Source organism: Meriones unguiculatus, chromosome 8 (assembly GCF_030254825.1).
Source record: "Meriones unguiculatus strain TT.TT164.6M chromosome 8, Bangor_MerUng_6.1, whole genome shotgun sequence".
NCBI classification, from domain to species: Eukaryota; Metazoa; Chordata; class Mammalia; order Rodentia; family Muridae; genus Meriones; species Meriones unguiculatus.
In genome coordinates, this window is record NC_083356.1 from 21,012,371 (window position 1) to 21,040,013 (window position 27,643).

The 27,643-nt window shown below is 43.8% G+C and overlaps 1 protein-coding gene and 1 pseudogene across 1 annotated transcript in view; one reads left to right on the forward strand and one right to left on the reverse strand.

Moving 5' to 3' along the window:
• The first annotated feature begins 2,350 nt into the window (after window positions 1–2,350).
• Enthd1 (ENTH domain containing 1) overlaps window positions 2,351–27,643 on the forward strand; it is a 107,425-nt gene continuing 82,132 nt past the window's right edge. The window contains exon 1 of the mRNA XM_021640342.2: window positions 2,351–2,781. Within this exon, the coding sequence (XP_021496017.1) occupies window positions 2,433–2,781 (349 nt within the window). The 5' untranslated portion in view covers window positions 2,351–2,432. The remainder of the gene's footprint in view (window positions 2,782–27,643) is intronic.
• LOC132656050 (developmentally-regulated GTP-binding protein 1-like) lies at window positions 21,634–24,795 on the reverse strand (annotated as a pseudogene).

Below are 27,643 nucleotides of genomic sequence, written 5' to 3' on the forward strand. Positions count from 1 at the left end.
TTCCATTCTGGCATTATTTGCAACAACCAAACAATAAGCGGTTAAGTACATGTTATTTTAAATGTTATGAAAGAAAAGTCAAGTGCCAAGGAGGAAATCAGTTGTGGAAAAGAGTATGATGGGATGACCTTTATAGTGAGATAAGAGGTCAGAGGGATGATGAACCTGGTATCTGGATTGCCTTCTTCCCTCTTATTTCTCAATGTGACGTAGGTAGCCAGACAACTGAGAGTCAAGTGTGCAAACTTGCTTCCTTGCCACTGATTTTGTCTCAGATGCCATAAAGTCACAAGATGCTTAATGACAGGGGCACATTCTGAGACGTGCACAATTAGGTCTACACAAGCATAGGATGTGCTCACTCAAACTAAGGTGGCTGTGATGTCACTAGGTGATGTGATTTTTGTCTGACCAGAGTCATGTATGATACCTTTGACTGAAGCATCTGTGCAGCACATGACTGTAATTACAATCTCCCGGTTACCTCAGGGTATAAGTAAACAGGGTTTCTCCATAGTTGAGTGTCTAAAACGTAATAAGGTTACATCATTTACAGCCAACACCAGTTACTGAATTCCTTGTGGTAGAATGGTGGCTTACTATAGGTTCATGTCACTCTATGTGAGTAAGTGATTAATTTACCTATCTAGACTTTTTTTTTGTTGGGAGAGTATTTAGTTGTGGCATGGTATCGGGGACATGCATTTTAAACTATTTTGGGCTAGAAGGCTCTTAATTTTTTTGCTTTCTGGGGTCTGAAAATGTGTTTAAGAAAACACTTCCAAAATTTAAGGATGTAGTTTAGAGAATATAGGAAAACCGAATAATGAACATGGTCTTTCTAAAATATGGATAGGTATCTGTAAAAACAAAAGATTTTTTACGGACAGTCCAGCAAGCTGTAATTCTAAGACAGTTCTTTAAAAATAGAGTAGTGAAGACGGATCAATATCTGTTATCCTAGGCTGGTGTTACAGCACCGTTCTGCATCGAGTGAGTTTGGTAGAAGTTGGGAAAGGATAGTAGAAATTGAAATTTTTAATAGCTTATCGAAACATTGTAAATCAGGTTTTTGCTGCAGGAGGAAGTGAGACAAAATGCTTGTATTCAGGGTGCAAATGAGGCAACCGAAAGTCACTGAAACACACTTCTCTTTTTCTTCCTAGGATACGGTCTCTTTCTGAGAAATCTTAATGAAATCGATTACATTTTCTATCTCATTTATCTGAGAGTTAGTTGGGTTTTAATCAAAAAGGGGAGGGGCAGAAGGCCTAATTATCTCCTGCTTTTTAAAAAGGTGATAGTTCATTTACCATGCATCTGAAAATTATGTCTTCCTTTGACACAAATTAATCAGGCATGAGCTAGGAGCTGAGGAGGCCAAGAAAACAAAACTAAAAATACCAAACAGTCATTATGTGTTTGATTTTTTTTCTTTTATATGTGTGCAGCTTTGATAGTAAAATCTGATTATAGTTCATCTAGGCTTCGTTGGGTCTGGATGCTCATCAGGGCTTGAAATCAATTTGGCACAGTGCCTTGGTAGCTGTTGGAGGTGAATCACCAGAGAAATTGCAAACCAAGTGACTCACCTTCCTGCAGAATAATGAAAAAGAGGAAGGGAACGGTTTCATGTAAATTATAAACTGATAAATTCACAAGCATCTTTTAAATTCTTGGGGCTGCATACCCCTTTTATGTTTTAATGTGTTTTTATATTAACACAAATACCTTTGTTTTCTATGTATCTAGGAAGTTGTCAGGCACATGTGGAATTTCTTACACTATATTATTTAGATGCCATTTTGACACTGTTGAATGGCACATGCCTTTAATCCCGGCACTCAGGAGGCAGAGGCAGGGAGATCTCAGAGTTCAAGACCTGCCTGGTCTACAGAGTGAGTTCCAGTACAGCCAGGGCTACACAGAGAAACCTTGTCTCAATGTCTCAAAACAAACAAACGAAGGAAGAAAGGAAAGGAAGAAAAAAGATGTCAGAGTGCAGATTTCCCCTGTGTAAGCTTTCATACTTACTGTATTTCTTGCCAAAGGGATTGAGTGATATTTTCTGCAGAAATGTCTGGGAACATATCGACTACCGACATTGCTTTGTATAATGGAGGTCAGTCTTGTGAGGGATTTTCCCATGCTCATCCAAGTATACCTCTATAGTCCTTTCCTCCCTTTTAGCTGATGAAGTGACGGGTGACTTGGGAATCTAGATTTTTTTTTTCTGACTAGGTCCTCTGCAGACAGATTTGTTTTGTTTTAAAGGAACTTACACATTTTTTGTACTTTTCTTGCAGGAAATCGATACTTTCCCACGTGGAGATGAATCATTTGTGTCTGAGAGCTGCAGAACCTGGGACAGATCTGTTAGGAGCCCTGTAAACCAGGCCTTCCTGTCCATCACCTTCAGACTCACCCTAGCAATGGCCTTCAGGAGGCAAGTGAAGAACTTTGTGAAGAATTACTCAGAGGCTGAAATAAAAGTGAGGGAAGCAACTTCGAATGACCCCTGGGGTCCCTCCAGCTCTCTGATGCTGGCCATCAGTGACATGACCTTCAACGCCACCTCCCTCCTGGAGATCATGCACATGCTGTGGCAGCGACTCAGTGACCATGGGAAGAACTGGCGCCACGTGTACAAATCCCTCGCCCTCATGGACTACCTCATCAAGAACGGCTCCAAGAAAGTCATTCAGTATTGCAGAGAGGGCTTCTGTAACCTTCAGATGCTGAAAGATTTTCAACACATAGACGAAGCTGGAAAAGACCAAGGTAACAGTTGGTAAAAATTAGACAGTGCACCTACCAACAAAGGCCTGCGGGCCAGAGTGTTTAAACCCCAAACTGGGGCAGTTCTTGACTTGGAGACTGTCTTGTTGTATAGCGTAGGCTGTCCTGAGCTTGCCCGCCTGCCCTGCCCTCCCCTTGCTAGGATGACAGTGCACACCATCCCCCTGGGCTGGCCACCTTTCTTCTCAGACAGCTATGATTCTCATCTTTACCCTCTGTGTTGACTGTGGCACTTGAGACAATAGTGTGTTTGTTTTCAAAAGAACAAAGAACACACTTAGGGTCCGGATCCAGTGACTCCTCATAGGAAAGAAAGTACAGCAAAGGAAAAGAAGAGGTACAGCCGGGTGCGGTGGCACACACCTGTAATCCTAGCACTCAGAGGCAAAGGCAGGCGGATCGCTGTGAGTTCGAGGCCAGCCTGGTCTGCAGAGGAGTCCAGGACGGCCAAGGCTACACAGAGAAACTCTGTCTTGGGAAAAAAAAAAAAAAAAAAAAAAAAAAAAAAAAAACAAAAAAAAAAACAGAAAAGAGGAGGCACAGCAGTTTGTATATTGATGTCACTATAATCCATAATTCTAATTAGGTAGGAATTCAGTCATAAATTAGAGAAATGTTTCTGGCAATTCTGGAAACTCCAAAGTCTATAGAGATGGAAAGACTTAAGAGAAGTACAGAAATTCAGGACATAAAATAATTCTGGGTGTGGAGAGGACATGACATAGAAAGGGCTGTGTAGAGTACTGACGTGAATTGGTGTCAAATAATTGGTGTCAAAGGTTAAGGTCAACATTCCTTTATATTAGAAACACAAAGTTATAGTTTATGTATAAAATGATAGGCTTTAAGTCATGGGAGAATAAAGTTCACCCTTTATGGTTACCGCATTTTCTAAAACTACCTTTTAGAAAAATACAAAAATTATACAAAAATAGTTTCCATGTGCCCTTCTCCACCCACCCACAGTGTCTCCAATTACTAACATCAGTGAGGGGCGTTTGCTCCGGATGGCAGCCAGTGTTGATGCCACTAACATTCACAGTTTATATGCAGCACAGTTCTGTAGGTTTCAGAAGGACAAAGTGCCCGACACCCACCGTGCTAGGGTCTTTCACTTCCCTAAGCATGCCTTGCATGACCCACCCGCACCCCCTTGGCCCTGGGAGCCACTGGTCTTTATAGTTCTACCCTTTCCAGATGTCATGGTGCTCTGAAGCCTCTGTAGACCGGTTGCTTTCCCTGGCAGAGCACCCCAAGGTTCCTCCATAGCCTTCCCTAGCTTGAGAGCTAGTTTCTTTTTGTCTTCCCTCTTCACAAAAAGTTTTGGTGAGGTGTAATTCACAATACCATACAGATTGCTCACTTGGATACACACACACACACACACACACACACACACACACACACAGGTATATGTACAAGACTGTTTATATAAGGTATGATAATTATAAGGTTGTTTATTATAACTGTGATATCTATATCAACACTTGCCTTTTGTGTTCATTTATATTTATTTTTCGAGTCGGAATCTCATGTGGACTTGAGCTTATTAAGTAGCTGAGTTGATTGAGTTGACCTTGAACTCCTGATCTCCCTACCCCTACCTCCCAAGTAGACATTGGGTGGACGTGTGCTGCCAACATGCCAGGCTCCTATTTACATTTGTAAGTGCACAGTTTGGTGGTGTGAATTACATTTCCTGTGCTGTGAAGCCATCACCACTCTTGCTTAAACAGTTTTTAAAAAGCACACTGTCAACATTAAGCAATAACTCCTCATTCCCATTCCACTAAGCCTCTACTTTCTCTCTTAATTTGAAAGTCCCCTCATATATACATAGAATTTTACTTTATTTTTTTTCTTTTCCATCAGGCTTATTTCTGTCACTCTATGGTCCTTGAGGCTCATCCATGTGGTAGGATTTATCAGAACTCCATGCTTTTATGGTTGAATAACATTTTATTTCCTGCATATTTAAGTAAACCTGTTCATTTGTCGATAGGTTGATGGGGTGCTTCTACTTGTGAGCTGCAGTGAACAGCTGTGTGCCAGTTCAGGCCTCTGCTTTCAGTCCTTTGGGGTGTATAGAAAATAGCAGAGTTGCTAGAACATGTGCTAATATCAGTGCTTGGCCTTTTGAGGATCCGCTGAGCCTCCTGGAGTGACCGAACCATCTTACATTCCTATTAGCAATGTAAGAGGGTTTCCTTTCTCCTGTGTCCTTGCTAACGCTTGTTATTGTGTTCATCTTAAAGTAATCCTACTGGATATGAAGTTGGGTCTCGCTGTGCTTTTGATTTACATTTCCCCGAGAATCATGATCTCACCCATCATGTCCCTGCTGGAGATGCATCTGTTGTCTTTTAGAAATGCCTTTTCAAGTCCTTTGCCTATTTTCAAATGAGTCTTTTTATTGTTGTGTTTTGAAAGTTCTTTATATATTCTGGGTACAAGACCCTTACCAGACAGGTGGCTTGAAAGTACCGTCTGCTCTTCTGTAGGCTGCCTCTTTGCTTGCTGGATGTATCTGTCCTCCCATGCACAGAAGTTTATTGTTCTTTTAAAAAAAGAGTCTTACAATGTATCTCTGGCTGGCCTGGAACTTTTCTGTGTACACCAGGCTGGCCTTGTACTCACAGAGATCCACTTGCCTCTGCCTCCCTGGTGCTGGGATTAAAGATGTACACCACCACATCTTGCTAAAAGTTTTAAATTTTGATGAAGTCTAATGTCTCTTTTCATTGCATTGTTTTACTTTATATATCATATATAAAACAGATTATTGTCAACTACAAGATCATGAAGGTTTATGCATATATATATATATATATATATATATGTTGTTTTGGTTTTTTTTGGGATGGGGTTTCCCTGTGTAGCCTTGGCTGTCCTGGTCTGGCTTTGTAGACTAGCTGGCCTCGAACCCCAGAGATCCTCCTGCCTCTGCCTCCTTGAGTACTGGGATTAAAGGCGTGTGCCGCCACACCCAGCTAATTTTGCCGATTATTTTCTTCTAAGAGCTTTGCGTGTTAACTCTGTCTTAGGGTTTCTGTTGCTCTTGTGAAACATCATGACCAAAAAGCAAGCTGAGGAAGAAAGGGTTTATTTGGCTTACACTTCCATATCACTGTTGATCATTGAAGGAAGTCAGGACAGGAACTGAAACGGGACGGGAACCTAGAGGCAGGAGCTGATGCAGAGGCCATGGAGGGTACTGCTTACTGGCTTGCCTCGCATGGCTTTCTCAGCCTGCTTCCTTATAGAACCCAAGGCCACCAGCCCAGGGATGGCACCACCGGCAATGGGCCAGGCCCTTCCTCATTAATCACTAATTAAGAAAATGCCGTATAGCTGGGTCTTCTGGAGGCGTTTTCTCAATTGAAGTTCCCTCCTTTCAGGTAACTCCAGCTTGCGTCGAGTTGACATAAAACTAGCCAGCACAGTTTCTTATTCAGATCTTCCATTTCTGTATGACTTGGGATAGGGAGCCTACCTCAGATTCTTTTGCATATGGACGCCTAGTTCTTACCACTGTTGAAAGGAATGCTCTTCCCCATTGACTTACACTGGCTCCCGCGACAAGTCATTCTGTGCTCTCATCCGTGTCCTCAGAGGTGTGTGGATCTTTTCATATGCCAGCACACTGCGCTATCTTTGCAGTGACACTTGAAATCAAGGAGTATGAGGACTTAAACGCCATTCTTCCTTTTTTAATAGCACTTTATTTATGCCTGGTCCCTTGCATTTCCTTGTGGATTTAGTGTTAACTTACCAGTTTCTATTCAAACAAATGGCTGATAAAATTTTGATTGGGGTTGCCTTGGCTCTCTAGACAAATTTGGAGAGCATTGCTCTCTTACTATGATTTTTTTTCTTCTTTTTAAACTTTTTTAACTTTTTGAAATTATAATTATATCATTCTCTTCTCCTCCTAAACTCTTCTACATACTCCTACCTTGCTCTTTAAAATTATGGCCTCTTTTTCTTTGTTGATATATATACATACATATATATTTCTAAATATTTATATTATTAAATACACAAATACAACCTGATCAGTCTATTTGTATTGTCCATATTCAGATCTTGTTTGGGCAGCCATGTTGATAGACTTGATGGGTGCAGCTTCTGGTAGTTCTAGGAGACATATCTCACAGCAAACTCCCCATTCCCCTGGCTCTCACAATCTTTCTGACCCTTCTTCTGTTAGGACCCTGAGCCTTTGGTCTGGGAGCTGTGTTATAGATGTACCAGCAAGGACTGGGCTCCATGGCTCTGCATTTTGATTGGTGTGGTTCTGCAACGGTTTCCCTCTGTTTCGAGGAGAAGTTTCCGCAATGAGGGGTGGGAGCTACACTTAGCTGTGGGTGTGAAGATAAATATTTCAAATGTAGTTAGGGATTGTATTGGTTTAATAATGTGGCCGTCGTAGGTTCTTCTCCAAGATCCATGACTTCACTGGCCTTGAGTAGTTGGCTAGGATTTCAGAACCAGGCACAAGTTCCTTCTTGTCGAGCAGGCCTTAAGCCCAATTAGAAGACCGTTGTTTGCTGCCACAGTCTGCACACCAGGACTGCACCCTTAGTGTTGCTGTTCCATGTGGTCGTTGATGTGGTTCACAGGCAGCGTAGCTGGGCAGCACTGTCGGTTGTTTCCCTCCTTTGGAAGCTGCATGGCACCTTCTGGTACCATGAAAGCCAGTCTTCCAGGAGGAAGCTTTCAGACCAGAGTCTGCTCAGGTCCTCTGGGGATGGGCAACCAAGGGGAGCAGCAATAGCCTGTCATATTTTGTGTTTGGGGAATCTCTTGGACAACCCTGACCAACAGCTCAAAAGAAAGCTGTCATGCCTGATTGTTGTTGTTAGATAGTCTATAGTTCTTGACAGGGAGTACTTTCAGCCAAGATTAGAAGTTTTCATTTAAACTATATGCATATATTTGTATACCAACTCACATGTGTTATATGTATCTTTAGGTAGATTGGTAATAGTATGTGCTGGTTATAACTTGGCACAAGCTATAGACATCTGAGAGGAGGGAACCTTAGTTGATAAAATGCCTCCATAAGATCTGCTGGCTGTGGTAACACATAGTTAATCCCCACACTTGGGAGGCAGAGGCAGAAGGTTCTCTAAGTTCCAGGCCAGACTGATCCTCACGGCGAATTCGAGAGTAGCCAGACCTACACCGAGAGACTGTCACAGCAGGAAAGCATGACAGCACGCAGGCACGTGACTGGAACAAGCTGAGAGCTCATTTCCTCACTATCAGCGGGAAGCAGAGGGAGCCAACAGAACTGGTGTGAGTCTTTTAAACACTCAGAACCTGCCTCCAGGGACACACTTCCTCCAACAAGGCCAGACCTCCTAAGCCTCCCCAAAGTGTGCCACAGCTGGGCACCAAACATTCAGATGCAGGAGCCAGCCAGGGGCATTGTTATTCCACCACCACACGCTCAAGGTCTCAGGCATCTGAAGACTTGGTCCCAGTTGGTGGTACTGTTTAGGGAGGCTCAGGAGGTTGTACTTGCTGAGGAAGTGAGTCACAGGAAGGCTGTAAGCACTGAAGGCCTTACCCTTTGTCTAGTTTCCTCTCTGTGCTTCCTGCTCTGACCACTGTGCCTGCTTGCTGCCGTGTTTCCCCTTTATGGTGGACGCCTACCCTCTGGAACCATAAGACAAACACACCCTTCCTTCTGTAAGGTGTCGTGGTCGAGGCATTAGAACATAAATGGGGCGAGCGCAGACAGCCTTCCTTGTCCTTGCTTTTAGGGGGAAAGCTTTCAGGCATTGAGTGTGATGTTAGCTATGCATTTTTCTCTTTTCTTCCTTTTGTGTTTTGAGACAGGGTCTCACTATGTAGCGCAGGCTGGCCTGGAACTCACAGCCTTCCTTCCTTAGCCTCCTGAATGTTAGGATTATAGTTTGTGACAGCATATCGGTGCCCTGAGGATTTTATGTTACTCAACTCAGGCTGAGTGGGTTTTATTCTATTCCTGATGACTTAGATGCATTTCAGTTTTATTATTATTAATGCTACTATAGTATGTGTACATTTGTACATGTGTTTGTGCATTTGTATGTGTGTGCATTTGTACATGTATGTCTGCATTTGTATGTGTCTGCGTGGGTGTGTGCATGAATGGAGGTGCATACATGCAGAGGTCTGAGGTCAGAGTTTAGGAGTCAGTTCTCTGCTTCCACCATGTGGATTTTGGGGATCACACGTGGGTTATCAGGCTTGGTGGCAGTCTCCTTTGCCTTCTGATCCATCCCGCCAGCCCTTGAGTGTATTCTAAAACCAAGAAACCATGTTGGGCTTTGTCAAATGCTTTTTATGCATCTCTTGAGGTGATTATGTGTTTAAAAAAATCCTTTCCTCCAGGGAATATGGTCTGTGACCTTGATTTTCTGCATTCCTATCATAAGTCAGATTTAATCATGGTACTCAACTTACTTTTTAAGTGTTTATTTTAGATTAGGTTTTTGGCTTAATGATGAAATTGGAGAACTCTTCATGAGTTTTTATTCTGCTCTGCTTGATTCATTCAGAAAATTTTATACAAATCAACTTTCATGAAGATTAAGTTTTTATTTATTTATGAGATAAGGTCTCACTATTTTATAGTGTAGTCCAGGCTGGCTGTAAATCCACAATCTTCATGCCTCTGCTTCCTGAGTCACAATATAAATTCATTTTTTACAAGGTAAAACAATGCTAATTAAAATGTGCAAGTTTTCCCTTGAAAATTCCAAGGCAGCTGTTTTATCACCGCATTAAGGGCTTGCCTGCCTTTGTAAAGCAGAGAGGCTAGTCCCTGCTCTGCAGAGCTCATGAGCTACTGAAGAAGGAACTCAAGAAGTATAGAATTACAGGTATTGAGACAGACCTGTTTATGCCCTCACCAGAGCTTTTCTGTGAACATTTAAATCCATCTTCATAATAGTTTTTCAGATTCTCTAACACTTGAGCTTAGGACCAAACATGCAAGCCAAGGACGCAACAATGCAGGTTCTCTCACAGAACCAGCAAGAAAAGCAGAGATCAGAGCTGGCAGGTCCGCAGAGGCACCGTGCACTTGGCACAGGTCACATTTATTCATGGGATATTTACTAATCAATGAAAATAATTACGGTTTCACAATACATGAAAATAATTGATAATAAATGAAAAAAATTCACATTTATCTTCCACACACCTCCCAGGAAATGCTGTATTGTAGGAGAGTCGCTCTTGGCATAATTCAGTTTATATCGCAGTGTGCCTCTGTGAGGATGGCGGAAGTGCTGGGCGGTGTTATCGATGGGCTAGCTGGTCAGGAGATTCTGGCTCCCGATCTGTCTCTGTGCTTTTATCTTATTAGCCTTCAATGTAGGTTGCTCTGTCAACAGGCACTGCTAATGTATTGTTCTGTGCTGTTCCTAAGAATTTCTTTCCCTCTAAAATGTTCATTTCTTGCTGTCATTGAATTTCTCTCTAGTCTTCAAATCCCTGCTTAGAGACCTTTTTCTGGGCATGCCCTCTCTTCTTTCCCTCACTGAGAACTAATTATTGCTATGCTGTTTCATTCATACCAGTTCAGTGCCCTTTATGACCCATTGTGTGTATATCTGCGGTGTATATGTCTATGTAATTTCCTTAACCAGATTCTGAGGGCACATGCCATGTGAGTCATCTTTTTACCATCAGAACTTAGTACATTAAAGACAAAGAAAGGAGAGATGCTTCCCCCTTCCCCCAATTGTATGTCCCTTGAAAAACTGCTGGGTAAAAGTGGTGTTTCTGGTTTAGAGAAGAAAAGAGGTATAGTGTGAGGTCACCGACAAAGAGCCAGAACACGCTTTCATGCAAGTGAGTTTTTGTGGACAACTGTCCTGCACACAGATCCTGAAGAGATGATCTTCACGATCATCTAGGGAAAAAGACTGCTGGCTTTCTTGGTTGGCCCTTAAATTTTCAGTTCTCTTTGTGGAGGGTGGCGAAGCTGGTCTCTTTTCAGAACTCCTTTGGCTCTTCCCCACAACTTTAATAAGCTATGTTTTCATTTCACCCAATTAAGAACAATTTATCTTTTTCCCCTCTTTATTCCTTAACCCATGCATTATTTAGACATGTGTTACTTAATTTCCGAATAGTTTTGTTTTTCGAACTAATTTCTAAATAGTTTTGGGTTTTCTAGCAATCTTTTGACTGATGTCTAGTTTAATTCTGTCGGGGTCTGAAAACAGATACTGTATGATTTTGTATTCCTCTAAATGTATGGACGTGTGCCCTGGCTTGGAATGTGGGCTGTCTTGATGAATGTTCCTTGTGAGCTTGACGAGAATGAAGTAGCCTATAAACGTCTATTACATTAGCTTTTCCTCTGTGGAGTTGAGGCTCTCAGTGGACGGACGTGTAGACGCTAAGGACTGTTATGTCTCTGTGCAGAATCTATACTGTCCAGCAGCTCCCTTCTTGCCTTGGACAAATTTCCTTGGTCTGATTTCTGACGTGTCTGAGGTTAATTATGCTTCCTGAAGGTACTCATGCTGTCTTTTGATTAGTGTCTGTATGGGACGTATTTATAGGTTTACTCTGAGTTCCGATCGGGGGCCTGAGTCTTTTAAAAGGCTATTCATAGACAAAATAGTTTTTCTTGCACCACCTCTCGTGGTGTGTGTGTGTCTACAGAGGGCAGAGGAGCATCAGGTACCCTCCTTTATCAGTCTCTGCCTTATTCCTTTGAGCCAGGGTTTATGCTTTTCAGCTGTGCTAGTAGTATAAGCTTGTGAGAGAACACCTCGGCTTGTTCCGTGGTTGCTGGAATCTGAACTCAGGTCCTTGTGGTTGTTCAGCAGTTGGTCTTGAACCACTGATCCATCTATCTGCTTTTTCTTCAGGAACTTTTTTCTTACCAGGTCTAAGTCGTCTCCCTCCCCTGCCCTAAGGGTGTGACTAGGAGTACTTGCCACTATAACCAGCTTCTCCATTTACTTTTAATTCTTAGTGTGTTTTTATATTTAAAGTGAGCCTCTTGCAGACAGTATTCAGTGGGATCTTGTTTCTTGGGAGTTTCTGTCCTTTAACAGGTGCAGTTAGCCCACTGGTAACTCTGATTCTGAGAGTTGGGTTAACAGCTGTCACATTTTTCACTGTTTCAATTTGTTGCCCTTGTTCTTTGCTGTCTTTCCTTCCTTCGTTCCTTTCTTTGTTCCTTTCTTCTTTCCTTCCTTGCTTGCTTGCTTCCTTCCTTCCTTTCACCGGTGTTTAAATCCTAGACATCATGTACACCAACTACCTGCCTCTTTGTGGCTTAATTGGTAGCTTCATGGATCTCATCTTCTCTGCTCTTCTGGTGCAGCAGCGGGACATCCTTTCTCCTCATTTTCTTGTACCTTCAAATCTGTAGTGTATGTGTACAGCCAGTATGGCCCCATTATTAAATATCACTAGGCTGTGATTTGGCTAAGTATCTGAGAAGCTTGGTCTCCAGATAGTGGAACCATTGTGGAGTAAGCGGTGGACCCCTCAAGATGTAGAGCCTAGTGGGACATCTGTCGGCATTGCTGTCACAACTTGGAGGAGGATTATGGGACCCCAGTCCCTTCTTCTTCTCTTTCATGTTCTAGCCATGAGGTGAACAGTTTTTACATCATTCTGCCCATTCCAGGCCCCAAAGCAGCAAGGCCAATCAGTCCTCACGGCCTGAAACCCAAAATAAGCCTGTCCTCTTTATAAGTTGGTGTCTGTTACAGCTAGGGGGAGCTGATGAGCACACGGTACACAACTTCATGGGTATTGCTAGCATCGCATAATAAGAAAATAATTCTAAGCTTTTCTTCCCCTACTGTATATTATTGCCATTATTCATTTTGCAGCCACATAATCAAATATATCACATCATTACAGTAGGGTCTCACTCACATAGCCAGGTTTTCTTTGAACTCCCCAAGTAGCAAAGAATGACCCTGGATTTCTGATCCACCTCCCAAGTGCTGGAATTACAGGCGTGGGCCACCAGACCAGGTTTCTGAAGTGCTGGGGATTGTACCCAGGGCTCCTTATGTGCCGGGAATCACTCTCCTAACTGGGCTACGTCCCAGCCCCCATTGTTAGCTACTATCTTAAACTGCTATGAGATTCATAAAGAGTAAGGAAAAGAAAGATCTTTGTTTTACCTTTACTTACACCTACTCTGCTGCTTTCTTCCTTCATGAAGGAATGTTTCTGGCCTTTGCTGTTTTGCTTTTTATTAAAGAATTTCTTTGAACATTCCTTGCAACCCAAGAATTCTGACAGCAGATCCTTTAGGTTTGGTTGGAGAAAGTATTTCTCCTTCTCATTTGAAGGACAATTTCACAGGGTACAAAATTCTAGCCTGATGTTTTTTCTTCTAACTATTTTAATATTTCTCTCCATTGTCTCCTTGCTTGCATGGTTTCTGAGGAGATGGTGAATATTATTCTTGTCTTTGTTTCTTTATAGGGAGGGTTTCCCCACCTCTGGCTTCTTTCTTTACCTTTGATTTTCTGGGGTTTGAAAATGATATGCCTGGGGTCATACCCCTGTCACTGCCTGACATTAATTTAGGAGAAATTCTCAGTGGCTATTGCTGCATGTATTTGTTCCCTTAATTTCTTACTCTTACTTTCTTTAATTCCCACTGACAACATATATTTCCTCATGGCTGTCCTTCAGGTACAGATATTCTGTTCCTTTTATTTTTCGTGCATCTTTGGGTTTCTCCTGACGTTCTCAAACTTGAGGGGTTTTCTCTCAGCTGTGTCCTGTCTAAAGTTAGCCCACTAAAGATGCTGTTTGGTTTTTTTCCCTCTTCCTGTTTTCTTTTTGGTTCTCTGAGCTTTTCTATCTTTCTGCCTATACTGCTTACCTATTATCACACGCTGCCTGTGTTACATATCAGCGCCCTCAGCATCAGTCATCACCGTTTCACGGTGATCCCAACATCCCCGCCAGATCTGATTGTACTTTTCATGCATGCTCTGTCTCTTCAGATCGTGCTTGTCACCTTTTAGTCTGTCTTGTAATGTTTCTCCAATCACTGGGCTTGATGAACAGGCGGGAGGGACTGTGGGAAATAGGCTTTTCTGCAGTGGTGTCATGGTAAGGAGAGGAGGCAGAGAGAATGTGTCCATTTTGTGCTTAGGTCTCTGTTGTAATGAGCCTGTGCCTCAGGGATGAGTTTCATGTGTGCTTTTCATTTACCCTACCTGTCCCTTCTTCAGGAGCAGATGGCTAGAGTAGATCTGGGTTGGGTATTTCTCTTCTCTCCTATTGGTGAGATTCACCATATCCCGTCAGATTAGCTCTAGCTAACATATTTCTGTGAGGGCAGAGCTTGTTAAGAAATAAGAGTGCTCTGGTATGTTAAAAAACCCAGTTCTGACCCTGTCCCTTCCTCAACAGAAAGAACTGGGATTTCCTGTGCCTGATTTATAACTAAACATCACCATACGTGCATATTTATAGGAAAAGCATAGGGTTTGGACTATCCAGAGCTTGAAGCATCCATTGAGCACCTTAGAACATATTCCCGTGGTTAAGGGGTCTGCTGGGTTATTATCTCTTACAGAGATGGCAAGACGAAGCTCAGTGGGATGCAAGGCTGCACAACCGATTAAACCAAATACAATTAGAACTCATGTATCCTGATGCCATTTCCTCGTGTTCTGCTACCTTACTAAACATCCCCTCAGAGCTGAGCCTGTAAAAGGCTGTAACAATTGAACTTCTAGAATGAGCTTATTTAAAATTGTTTGGAAAATGCCCAGTGAAACGTGAAACTTTGTCATACTATCAAATCATACACTTAGACAAATATGGTATTCTTCTAAAACTAGATTTTAGGAAATATGTTGATTATACATTGATAAGTGCCTTTTTATTCCTAATTAAGTAAGTTGTCAAATCGCATTTGATTTTATTTACATAGGCCCTTTTGTGCATGTAGTCATATTTAAATTAAAGGCATGTTTCAAAAAGGGTTACATTTTAGAAGAACAAAATTTCAGTGTCATTAGAAAGCTATGTTAAGCCATTTTCCTGGCAGTGGCATCTTTCGGTAACATTGCCATGTTGGCTTTCTAGGGCCAGCTTCAGCCTCTCCCTTAGGAAACGCACACCCATGTTGATGGTTGGTTTGTGCACAGGATGCTTCTGCTTCTCTGACCCGCCTCCAGCTGAGCCCTTCATTTGTTTGCCCACCAAATTTTAAACAAACCAACCTTCTAAGACCTCGATCGCAGCTGTACATCAAAGTTGTGTAGAAGCAAATATTCTAGAAATATAATGCATTTATTTATATTCACTTAGGCTGTAAATGACTAAACTCTTTTGTGGGGTTGGGTGGGTTCAGATTCCCACACAAGGAAAGAAAACACCAGATATTTGATTTGGTAAAGATTTAGACAGAGAGAGAACACAGCACAGGCAGGAGGTAAAGGCGTAAGCCAAGACTGTACCCTTTCTAAGCAACTGTAACTTAGAAGACACAAAGCTATTTACAAAAAGTTCAAGGAAAACTCCCTCTTTTTCTTTTAAGATAGGGTTTCTCTGCATAGCCCTGGCTGCCCCAGAACTCACAATGTAGACCCAACTGGCCTTAAACTCACAGAGAACACCCCCCAGCCAGCACCTCTGCCTCTTGAGTACTGGGATTAAAGCCAGGCCCTACCATGCATGGCAGAAAGATGGCTCAGCTGTTAAAGGCTAGGCTCACCACTAGAAAGGCAAGAAAAATATCTTTTAAACGCAGGAGTGTTTACTTTAGATGTGATTAGCCAAGTCAAGGCTACAAAATCAACAACTGCAATTTGGGAGTATTGCTCCTTGTATAGAGGAGTCTAGACTCAGGGTTGCAGGAGGCCAACAGCTCCCAGTCAGTGTGATGTAGCAGATAAGTACTGTGGAGAAGAAAAATACAAAAACAAAATACCTATCTAGTTTCAGAGTGGATCAGACTTAATGTTTTCTTATTTTCTCTACTGTTGTCGGACAGCACTAGTCAAAACTTTAATCAGGCTACAGCTGATGTGTGGTTGCAGGCTAATAAATGCGGTTGTAGATGTGCGCCAGGGGGCTAATTAACACAGCCTCCCTGAGCTCATTCGCAGGGTAGGTGAGTTATGCATTTACTGCAACGGCCATTATTTATGAACAAACAGTGTTCCTTAACGAACACACTACAGGTTAGGGGTTGTTAGGAGCCTGTGGCTAAGTTACATCACTGCACATTTAAGCAAAGTGGCTTTACTTAACCCAGTGGCATGGTTCAGCTTTCTGTTCTTTTTCAACAAATGTAGTCGGATTGGTAATTGTGAGAGCCAGAAGCAGGACTTGAATTCATGTAAAGTTGAGGGTGACCTTCACCCAGCTGCTTAGTCTTCCCGCTGTACTCCTTATTTACCGTGCCCAGCAATGACAGGGAAAGCAAACAGAAGAGAGCACAAGCAGGCCAGTGTTGCCAGTGCTGTGTCAACAGAGTTACTCACTCTGGGTTCTCATCAAACAAAATAGTGACGGATCATATGCCAAGGTCAGTCAAAGAAATTGAGGTGTGCACTTGTCATTTTCACAGAGCCCGTCTCCGCTCTGTAACTCACAGATGCTTTGACTTTGGGCAAGTTTCTTCATCAGCGTAAGCCTTGCTTTATTCTCTTTTGTAAAGTGGGCTTCATAATGAGCTCGGAGGGTGGCTCTTAGGGTTAGAGATGTGTTTAAGGGTTGGCCACATAGCAAGCCACCAGGCTAATACTGTTAGGGCCGAATCTTCTAGTATCTTGGGACATGTGCTCTCACTGAAACAGAGCTCAGTGCGTGTGCTCACTAGGAAGGCTTGCTTGTGGGCCTAGATAGGGATGCAGTTCTTCACTGCCAGCCCTAACCCTGTCTCCATGTCCATCATCCTGACATTATGGTCTTGATTTCCATCCCAATTCCTTTACTGCTCTCCCTCTCTGTCTCTGTCTCTGTCTCTGTCTCTGTCTCTGTCTCTGTCTCTCTGTGTGTGTGTGTGTGTGTGTATTGTGCGATGGTGGTAACGAGGTTCTTGTGTTTGCATCTCTGATTTTCATGGTGGAGGTGTTGGAAGGTTTGCTGCCTAAATGATTGGATGGTCATTGTGGCTCTATAGGCCCAAAGAAGGGACTAGTGGCTCACAGGCGTGTGTGTGGAGGGTGGGCAGGGGAAGTCATCTTTTAAATACTGTGTCATTATTTATAATAATCAAATAACAATATGAAAAGGAAGAAAAAGAAAATGGAGGGAGCATTAATCCCATTTTTTTTATTATTATGATGAAATACCAAAGGTAACTAATTTTATAAAGAAAAGAAGTCAGTTAGCTCACAGTTCTAGAGATTTGGTGGCAAGGAGGCAGCACCTCTAGAGAAGACTTCATGGAAGCTGGAGTCACAGGACTGGGAGGGAGAAATCCATCTCAAGGCAGGAAGCCAGAGAGTGCTGGGTCTTTTGCAAGAACACGCTCCCCAGTTAACTTAGGCCCTCCTGCTAGGCCCACCTCAGAGATCCTGTCTGCACTGCCAGACTGAAGAAGTTGGAGTGACACTAGTTCCCAGAGGCAGCTCATATCATTCATCAAGTTCAGCGAAGGGGAGGAGGGGACAGTGGTCCTGGTGACATCTCACTGTTTATCATTTCATGCCTGTGACTAAGATGGTTTATTGTCTGACTGTTTTTTTCTTCTATACATTTGCTTAATTCTTTCCTTTTCCAATTCTGCCAATAATATTTAGGGATTCACTTAATTTGGATTTATCTAATTTAATTAGCAGTTGCAAATTTTATAAAAACTCGCTCATACATAGTGTTAAATAGCATTGTATAAAAACCAAAGAGCTAGGTGGCAAGCAGTCAGCATTTAAATGCTCTTATATTGAAGAGAGGACTTTAAAAACTAAGGCAGGAGCACAGGACATTGATAAGTGCATTCTAGGGCTAAGCATATGGCTCAGTGGTAGTAGGGTATTTGCCAGAATGTGTGAGGCCCTGGGTTTGATGCCAGTACTACAAAAAGAAATAATAAAGCAAGCTCGCCTATACCTGGCCAATAGATGCTATAGACAAATTTTTGGGATCTAGAAGAGTAAGCAGCTGAGAATTATCAAGGAGAGTCACTCTCCAAAGTCTAAGTAAATAAATATGAATATATGTCTTAGTAAAAGTATCAAATAGTTGCCTGTAATCCCAGTGCTTGGGGAGGCAGAGGCAGGCAGATCTCTGTGAGTTTGAGGCCAGCCTGATCTACAAAGCAAGTACAGGACAGCCAAGGCCAAATAGGGAAACCCTGTCTCAAAAAAAAAAAAGGGTGTGTGTGTATGTGTGTCAAATAGGGTTTTGAGGAGCATTATTGCCTTGCAAGCATGAGGACCTGAGTTCAATCCCTAGTACCCACATAAAAAAGTCAGGTCTTGTGGCACATGCGTATAATCCTAGCACTGAAGAGGAGGCAGGAGGACAATTCCTGGGGCTCCCTGGCCAACCAGTCTAGCCTCATCAGTGAGCTCCAAGTTCAGTATAAGACCTTATCTAAAAGAAAAGGTGTGGAGTGCAGAGGTGGGCCATATACCTGATCCACAGGGCACACTGTAAAGCTAAGGTATTGAGGTGTGGAGGCAGGGAAATCAAGAGTTGAAAGCCAGCCTTAGCTACGTAGCAAGTTTCAAGTCTGTCTGAGTTCTGTGAAACCCTGTCTCAAAAACAACAAAACCCAAGAACTCTTGAAAGACTAACGTTAAGAATTAAAGGATGTAAGGCTAAGAGAGAACCAAGAGGCCCCCCAGCCTCTACTACCTTCATTTTATATTTCCCATATCCTGGCTGCAGGCTCAGACGTACTCCTGACACTGTGTTCTCCCACCTGCTCTGAAGGCCTGAGGCCAGGGCTGCAGAGGCGGGGAGGCTGCTTAGCAGTGTCGAGCTGCGTGGCCACCTTAAGCCAAGGTACTAAAGGGAAGGGAATGTCTATTGTTCCAGACCCCGACTCCTTCCTGGTGAGCTGGACGCATGAGAGAGGACACACAGGGCCATGAGAACACGTGGCTCTGTGACTCTGTGATTCCGTCAGGAAGGAGCTGTCTGGAAGCTGCAGCCTCATGCTAACTCGTTTGTGAGTTTAGTTCCTTGCCTTCATTGTTTCCTTCTCCAAGAAATCCCACCTGACTCCTCCCTAGAATGTTTTTCAGGGTGGAGCTAGTCAGATCATATTTGACTCTGCTTTTAATTCTCACTCCCAACCAGGGCAGTGAAGATGGAGAAGGCACTTGTGGGTCTTCAGTATGGTTATGTTTGCACTGGGTGAATGAAGGACCTTAGCCACTTCAGGCCACGGCCTATTTCCCCACCCCATCTCTTACACACACACACACACACACACACACACACACTCATACACTTTGTGTGTGTGTGTGTGTGTGTGTGTGTGTAGCCCTGGCTGTCTTGGAACTAGCTCTGTAGACTAGGCTGGCCTTAATTCAGAGATCCGCCTGCCTCTGCCTCCTGAGCACTGGGATTAAAGGTGTGTGCCCCGACCAGCGGGGCTTCAGTGGGGTTCCTAAGGGAGGAGAATAGAAGGAATGGGGGGGGGGGGGGAGCAAGAAGCGCAAGGAAGGAAGCCAAGTCTTTTTGTCTGATCAAGGCTTCATTTATTAGAAATTTTTACCCAACTTATATAGGGAGAAGGCAGGAAAAGGGGGAAGGTAATTAGCTGCTGCAGGAGACAGGAAGAGTGCTTTCATGTGTTAAATAGGATGCCTGCGAGATACCATAGGGATGTTTTCTCACGGATGTCCTCACAGTCTAACACCCATGAGTTAGGGTCCTAGATAACTTTTACTAAATAGCTTTAGGTCTCCACTAAATGACCTTTGCTCACTATTTGGCTTTGGCCTAGCAAACACCCTTTGTCTCCACTAGATAGCTTTGACTCACTAATTGACTTAGGCTTCAGTAGATAGCTTTGGCTCCCTGCAGGTGTGCACCACCCTGTCCAGCCTCTGCTCTCTTTTTATAACACAATACTAATAGAATTGTAATATGTCACCTCTAATTCCCTATTCTCATTTATAGAAAAGGCAAAACTGCCTTGGTACTTTCTCAGCATGAAGACAGATGTTCTAATGAAACTCTATTACTATACCCAGAAGCACAGTTTTGATGGTTGGTGATAATTCTGAGCTAGCTCAAGTTGCCCCATTTTTCTTAGTGTTGTCTGATTTATAATGCTCCCATTATTCTGTCACAGAATTATCTGGATATGTTGTCCAAAGACGCTCTTTCAATTCCCTATTGGTGAAGAACACTTCCCACCCCTGCAGAGGAATGGTAATACAAGTCATGACTGATTTTCAAGTATCTGTCATCGGACCCCAGACTGTCAGCTATGGAACTGTTAGCGTGCTGCTGGGGTGGGTGCCCTTCACAACTCAAGCAGAAGGGTTGGTGAATCAGGGAGGCAGGATGGATCCTAGCTCTCATCCCCACAGCCGCATTCAAGGCCTCAAGTTCAGAAGCGACTGGGCTGTTAGCTTCTAAGATAACCTCTCTATCCTAAATATGGGGACTCTACTGGATGGACTAACCAGTGTCCACCCTGTAAAGAGGAGGGTCAACACAGGGGAATAACTTTGTCCGTGTTTCCAAGCAAAGGCACAGTCAAGTAAGGCCTGACTCACTCTCAAAAGGCAAAAGAGCAGAGAAAGACAAACCAGAAGATCCAGAAGCCCTTCTCAAGCCAAGTGACCCCAAGGACCAGATTCTCAATTGGCCTTGACAAAAACATGCAAGCAAGCAAGCAAACAAACAAAGGTTAATTTTGCTTATCTGCATGAACTTAAGCACCCAGCAGGAAAGTATAGCCAAAGACTATAGTGATTGCTATGGTTTGTTTTAGCAGTCTAAGGGAATCTTACTTGATGGACAATAAGCTTAACTGTGAAAAATGTTATTTAGACAGCTATTTCTCACTAATTATTTTTCTTTTTAAAAATATTTATTTTATGTGTATGGGTGTTTTGCCCATGTGTGTTTGTCTGTGCACTATGTGTGTGCAATTTCTGCAGAGGCCAGAAGAGGGTATCAGATCCTTTGGAACTGGAGTTACAGACAGTTGACTTGTGAGCTGTCAAGTGGGTACTTGAACTTGAACTTGGGTCTTTGGAAGAGGAAGTGCTCCTAACTGCTGAGTAATCTTTCCAGCCCCATAATTCATAATTTTCTTAATAAGGAAAATGCTGCCTAGATATAGGACATCATGGCCTTGGTTTAATTCAATACTATAACACCTACCTACAGCCAAGAGAAACAAGCCTGCTGTTGTCTTAACCTAAAAACCAAATTGTGGTGACATTTCTTCTCTTTCCCTGTCTGGCAGCCCTCTGGGAGAGCCCTCACCCTGTGGATTTCCTGTTTTCAATCCTGGCTCTGGGGATAGCTTTATTGCCTGTGTGACTCTACATGGTGGTTGATGCCCCCCACTCTCCTGTTGTAGTGCAGGGACTGGAGTCTGTGGAGTCGTGGGATTTTTTAAATCCTCCCCCCCCCTCAGGTTTTTTTATACAGTTCAATAGAAGGTAGGAAAGATGGTGTTGCTGAGGTGGTCCAGGTAGACAGTGGTAAGCCCAGCACTCGGGAGCTGGAAGATGATGAATAAAGAATTCTAGTCAAGCCTCAGCTACAAAGAGTTCAAGGCCAGTAAGTGATGTTCCAGTTTGGAAGTCTCCACATCCATCCCTGTATCCCAATCCAGAAGGGGCTGAGGAGGGTACCTGGTCATCAGGAACACCGCTGTGTCTGGTCAGCAGATGGGAATGGGTTTCACCCCTTCACAATCTGAATGTCGCCTTCATCTTCCCTTGCATGGTCTTTACCCACTTATGAGGATTATGGTTCACAGAGAGACCCCAGATCAAAGCATATTTAAATTGTTTGATAAGATTTTTGTGAGTCTTCATGCAGAAATCTTCCACCATGGTCCACCTGAGTAAGGCAGTACCACTGGAGAGGTGCCATCTGGTAACTGGCCTTTGGGTTTGCTATAGTCTCACTAGTTTCAGATAGTCCCAGATCTTCTCCAACAGGTCATCAAAATTCCAGCGGTGATGAGCAGAAAGGGGTATGCAGTGAGGCACCTTATAGATAATATCCAATTCCTCAACGGAGATCTGATCAATCTCATTTAATACGTAGATACAGGGGATATAAATTGTTTCCTTCTATCACATCTGTGAGGTCATCAGCGGTGGCATCACTTCACAGAGTCACATCAACACTATGAATTTTGTACTCAGCAAGAATGCTCTTCACCATTTCAGCACCTAGTTCACTCTGACGGCAAGTGGCTGTGAGATTAATGCCTCCTTTTTCTTTCTTCTTAGAGCCAATCGTGGCAGGGGGGAGGGTTGCTGTTCAAGCGAATCCCAAGCCTTCCAACTCATTTTCAGTTATTTTCCTATGTCTTAAGGGTTTTAGGACATTCAGAACTATCAAGGTCACATCACATGTGTGGGCCACTGCCATGACTTGGCAACCTTTCCCATCCTTGGTACCTTCAATAATACCTGGGGGCTGGATCTTGGCACCTTATATCTGCTGACACCAGGCACAGTGGTCAAAGTAGTAAATTCAGAGGCTGCCACTCTAGAAGACACTCCTGCTGGGTTACTCAGCAGAGCGGACTCCTCCACAGATGGAAAGCCCACAAACCCAATTCGAGCATCACCTGTCTTGGCCACATCAAAACTTTCTCCTGCCCTCCCCCCAAGCTTGGTGAGTTGAGCCTTAGGCATCCTGAGGGGCTGCGCTGCAGCTTTGTTCTTCTGAGTCCAAGCTCTCTCTCAGCCTCTTAGTGCAGGAACCTGGCTCTTCCTCCGTGTTCAGCTGGTGAAGCTCCAGTGCTTCAGGTTCTTTTTCCAGCCTTGGAATTTTTCTTAATTAAAAAGTTTTTGAGGAGCAACAGGGAAGCGGCTCCGTGGGTTATAGCTCTTGCTGCAAAGCCTGATCACCCGTGCTCAACCCCAGGTTCCGCATGGTGGAAGGACCTCCATGCTAGTACCATTGCCTTTGGTATACGCTGGCACCTTTGCACACCAGATAAATATAGAAGCTTCTTATTTTTATCATCCCAGCATGTGGGTCTTGAGGCTAGAGCTCACATTGCCAGGCTGGCAGCACGCTCCTCTGCCCACTGAGCTTTCTCACCAGTTATCCTTTGGATTCTTTGAAACAGTCTCCGAAGTAGCCCTCGCTGGTCTTGAACTTGTGGTGCTCCTGCCTCAGCTTCCTGTGTGCTTATACCATCACAAGAATATAAAAGTACGCATGGATGAAAACAACTTTAAAGTAATATTTTATTATTTTTGAGTACTTCATATATGCATACAGTATATTTTTATCACATTTATCCTCCCAACTTCAGTGTTTTTTTGTTTTTTGTTTTTGTTTTTTTTTTTCTGGGTATTGGGTCCTCCACTAGAGTGTCTACCTACAAGGGACCACACCTTTGGACCACACCTTAAAGGAAACTGACTCTCCTTCCCCAGAAGCCATCAACTGTCCATAGTTTCCCAGGTAGGGGTGAAGACTCATGCATTCCTCCTGCCTCTGTGCTAGAATGTTGAGCAGCTTGATCTCGTGAAGGTCTTGGTCAGGCAACCATAGCTGCTATGAGTTCAGGAGTGCAGTGGTCCTGTCATGCCTGGAGGGAACTGTTTGCTCCAGTTCTCCTGGTTCTCTGTTTCTTACAGTCTTTCCGTCTTCTCTTCCTCGATGGCCCTTGGGAGGAGAGGGTGTGATATAGATTAACCCAATTACGGAGCCCTGCAAAGACACTTGTTTTCTGCAGTTTGCTGAGTGGTGAGTCTCTGCACAGAGAAGCTTCTCTGATGAGGTCTGAGATTGCACTAATGTATGGGCGTAGATTTAGAAGGCAGCTGAGACTTTAGTCTGTTTAGCAAACTAACAGTCATAGGTTCTCCCCTTGGGGCCTGCGAGCTCCCCAGCCAGGGCTTCCTGGCAGATAATTTTGATGTGAGGATTTATGACGTACCTGTAATTCCCAGCACGTATCTTTCTGAACACTGCTATTTTACTGTTGCTTTAACTATCTCCTTTGGAAGCCTCTGGATGAATATTGGGGCCTTGCTGTCTGTTCTTTACGACTTTCAGGTACCTTTTTCTTGTTGCATCCTTCCTGTACTTCATGCATGGGTAGTGTTTACTTCCATCAGTCTTTCTTCAGCTGTTTGAGTCTAAGATATTGAGGGTGTTTTTGTTTTTACTTTTAATCTCAATTTTGACTGTAGTTTCATTGCTGGGATGCTTATTTCATTCCATCATATCCATCTGTTATTTCACTTATGTTCGTCTTTGTTTTGTTTCATAATTCCATGTTCTTATTTATATATGTGAGTCTTGTGTTTTAAGTATGTGCTTGTGTATGCGTGTATGTTGTGTGTGTGTTTGCACATGCATGTGCATGGAGATCAGGACAACTTTTGGGATTCAGTTCCTTCCTTTCCCTTGTTTGAGGCAGGGTCTCTCTTGTTTGAGTCACTCTGGCACTCTCTGCTAGCTGGACCATGAGCTTCTGCCTGATTCTCCCGACTTGTCCTCCTGTCTCACTGTAGAAGTGCTGGGATCACAGATGGGAGCCACCATATTTCACTTTTTGTGTGGGTGCCAGGGATCAAACTCAGGGGTCAGGCTTGCGCAGGAGAACCACCTCCCTTGCCCTCTGTTAATGTCCTAATGATTTATTTTAATGTCCCAATGGTTTATTTTAAAAGCATTTAAAGAAAAATTTAAAATTCTATAGAATATTGACTCTGTAGAAGATTCTATAGACACGTTTCATCTGGGGAGGAATTAGACTTATTGACCATCTGATGTGGTTAGAGTAATGGCTTTAGTCTCATCGGGAAGGAGGTTCTTCCCACGGCTCCGTATGCTCACTTTGCCGTCACAGTAGCCGCTCTGCATTCTGTTTCATCTACCCTGTCCCATCCTGGCCTCTAGTACGGGACTTCCCGAACTGAGCCTTGTGGTAGAAGCAGGGTGCTGCAGACCCAGGCTTGGGCAGTGGGTAACTTACCTTGTGTCTGTGTCTTAAGGCTGTGTTGTGGCCCACTTTCTAGGTCCATAGAAATATCTGTAAGTGGATCTACCCCTGAGAAGAGTGAGTGCCGTTCCCATCTGTAAACACAGACCCCTTTTGTTAACACAGACCCCTCCCATCAAAGGGAGATGAGGGCTAGATCTCTGTCTGACACCCGAGTTGCTCAAGTCCTGGCCGCCAGATCAAGGAAGGGCCCAGCAGCCCTGTGGCTCTAGCCACACATGTGGTTTTCTCATTTGTCTCTGTGGAGGTTTTTTTTTTTTTTTTTTTTTTTTTTTTTTTTTTTTTAAATCTTGTTTTTGAGACTGGCAGTGTCTGTTTCTGCTGGGTGGTTGGAGCAGAGCAGTACTTTGAAGCATGACCCTTCTGTGCCCTGTGCCAACTCGATGAATGGGCTTTCGTCTTGTCTGTTTGTTTTTGCAGTGCTGTGGACGGAAGTCAGGACCTTGAGGATGCTAGGCAGGTGCTCCACTTGAGATCCCCTCCCAGCCCCTGACTGAAATAACCCAGTCAGGTACTCTATGGCTCAGTGGTGCTCTAACTGTGGGTCGGATCCCCTAGGGGGGATTACATATCAGATATATCCTATAAATCAGATATTCATATTATATTTCACAGCAGTAGCAAATTTAGAGTTATGAAGTAGAAACGAAACAATTCTAGGGTTGGGAGTCACCACAACATGAAGAACTGTACGGAAGGGCCGCAAGAGTTAGGAAGGTGGAGGTCTGCTGCTGTAGCTGCTCTCACTTTCTTCTGGGCTCGGCCCCTCTGAGGCTTCTTAGAAGGCAAATAGGTAAATAACTTAAGCTGTCACAGGCAGCAAATGATCTAAGCTAGGGAGATGGAGAGGGAGGTTCGGCTCCTGGGTTTGGCTGGTAGACCTGGTATCTGAAGGGGGCCGGTGTTTGGGTTTGGCTGGTAGACCTGGTATCTGAAGGGGGCCGGTGTTACGCGTTTATATTCCCCACTTAGAATAGAAGGAAAACTCACTACAAAAGGAAGACAGGAAGAAGAGTGGGTTTGGGGAGGAGACGGGAGCGTTAACATATTTTCAAGTGTTGTTGAAGGCAGATATGCCTTTCTGCAGCGCTCCTTTGAGTCTCTCCATCCCCAGCATTGGAGAAGCATTTCCTTGCCAATGCTCATCCGTGTCACACACTTCCTTAATGTCCTGCGGACAAGCAAGTATAGTTCTGGCCTTTGAGGGTGCTGGAGGAAAGGACATCTATCAAACGGGCAGCTCCAAACTGTGGCAGAACTCTAAAAGACTCGTGTTAGGTGCTCTGTGAGTGCCTGGGAGGAGGGCCTGGCCAAGTCTGAGGCACAGGTCTGTGTGACCGCCTCATTAAGACCTCTGTGACTACACCCCACATCATCTCTAGCATGACACCCTTCCATCCTTTCTTTAGAAAATGCTCTTTGGCCTGGAATCACCCTGTTGATGCTCCCTGAGTGGTTCACCCCACCGAGCCTGAGTGTGCACGTGTGTGCGCTTGTCTCATGTTCTTGCGGTGCTTTGAACACTTCCTGCGTTGTTTGAGAGATGATTAAATGACCTTGGAAGCACATGTGTTTGGGCACTGGTCTGCAGAGCTGCTGTAGTGATTCTTGTCTCCTAGTCTCTTACCCTCTCTTGTGTTTGAGAGGGTGAGCCAAATTGACCTTCTGCCTGATCTTCCTTCTGCCATATTGAGCTTGGCCTCAGTCTATGTCTTTATTACTTTTATCTGTAAAAATAATGTTTATCAATACTTTGTCACATTTTGTGCTTTTCTTTTTAAAATATTTGTCATCTTTACTTTATGAGTATTTTGCCTGCGTGTATGTATGTGTGCCATGTGCATGCCTGCTGCTCACAGAGGCCATAAGAGAGTGCTGAATCCCCTGGAACTACAGCTCACCATGGTTTGAGCCACCATGGAGGTACTGGGAACTGCACCTGGGTCCTCTGAAGAGCAGCCAGTGCTCTTACCCACTGAGCCATCTTGCAGCCCTGTGCTGTGCTTTTCCAGTGGGGGTTGTGTATTGTAGCCCCCCCTCGCCATAACAACACATGTGACTACTTCAAACCGTGTCAATCAGTCATTCACATGGATTCCTTCAGTTCACGGTAAGAAGAGGGAGTCCTTGGATTGCAGAGCATGGAGTGAATCTTAGCTCAGAAAATTTGTGTTTCTGAACCCTGTCCTATTCCTTTCTTCTTTCAGACATGAAGCTGTTGTCCTTCCTGTACTGTTACAGTTTTATTCTGTGTCCTCCTTCATGTCTTTTCAAAATCATATTGCTTAGAAGTGAATGGATGCATTGCTGTTGTTTGTTTATGTCCTCCTTGAAACAGATTTAGGGGCTCTTCTTGGCTTTTCTTACTTCTCATTCTGGTGCTTTAGAGAGGCCTGGCTCGTACAGAGGGCAGCAGAATGGTAGCTGGGAGGTTAGGCAGAGTTAGATGAGATGCCTACTTCCAGGTGATTTCTTTCTTATTTTGGGCAAAATGCAGTGTCCTGGCCCTCCTGAAGCTCCCTTGGGGGAGGGAGTCTGATGCTCCAAGTTGCACCAGTGCAACTGTCTTTCTGCTTGCTGTGCCTGCTTGCCACTTAGAGCCAGTGAGCTGCTCTCACATTCCACCAATCCCCACAGACTCTAAGTAGAATGTTCCAATTCTAGCCCATAATTTCTAGTTTCTAATTGGGGGTATTGCAGGAGGCTATT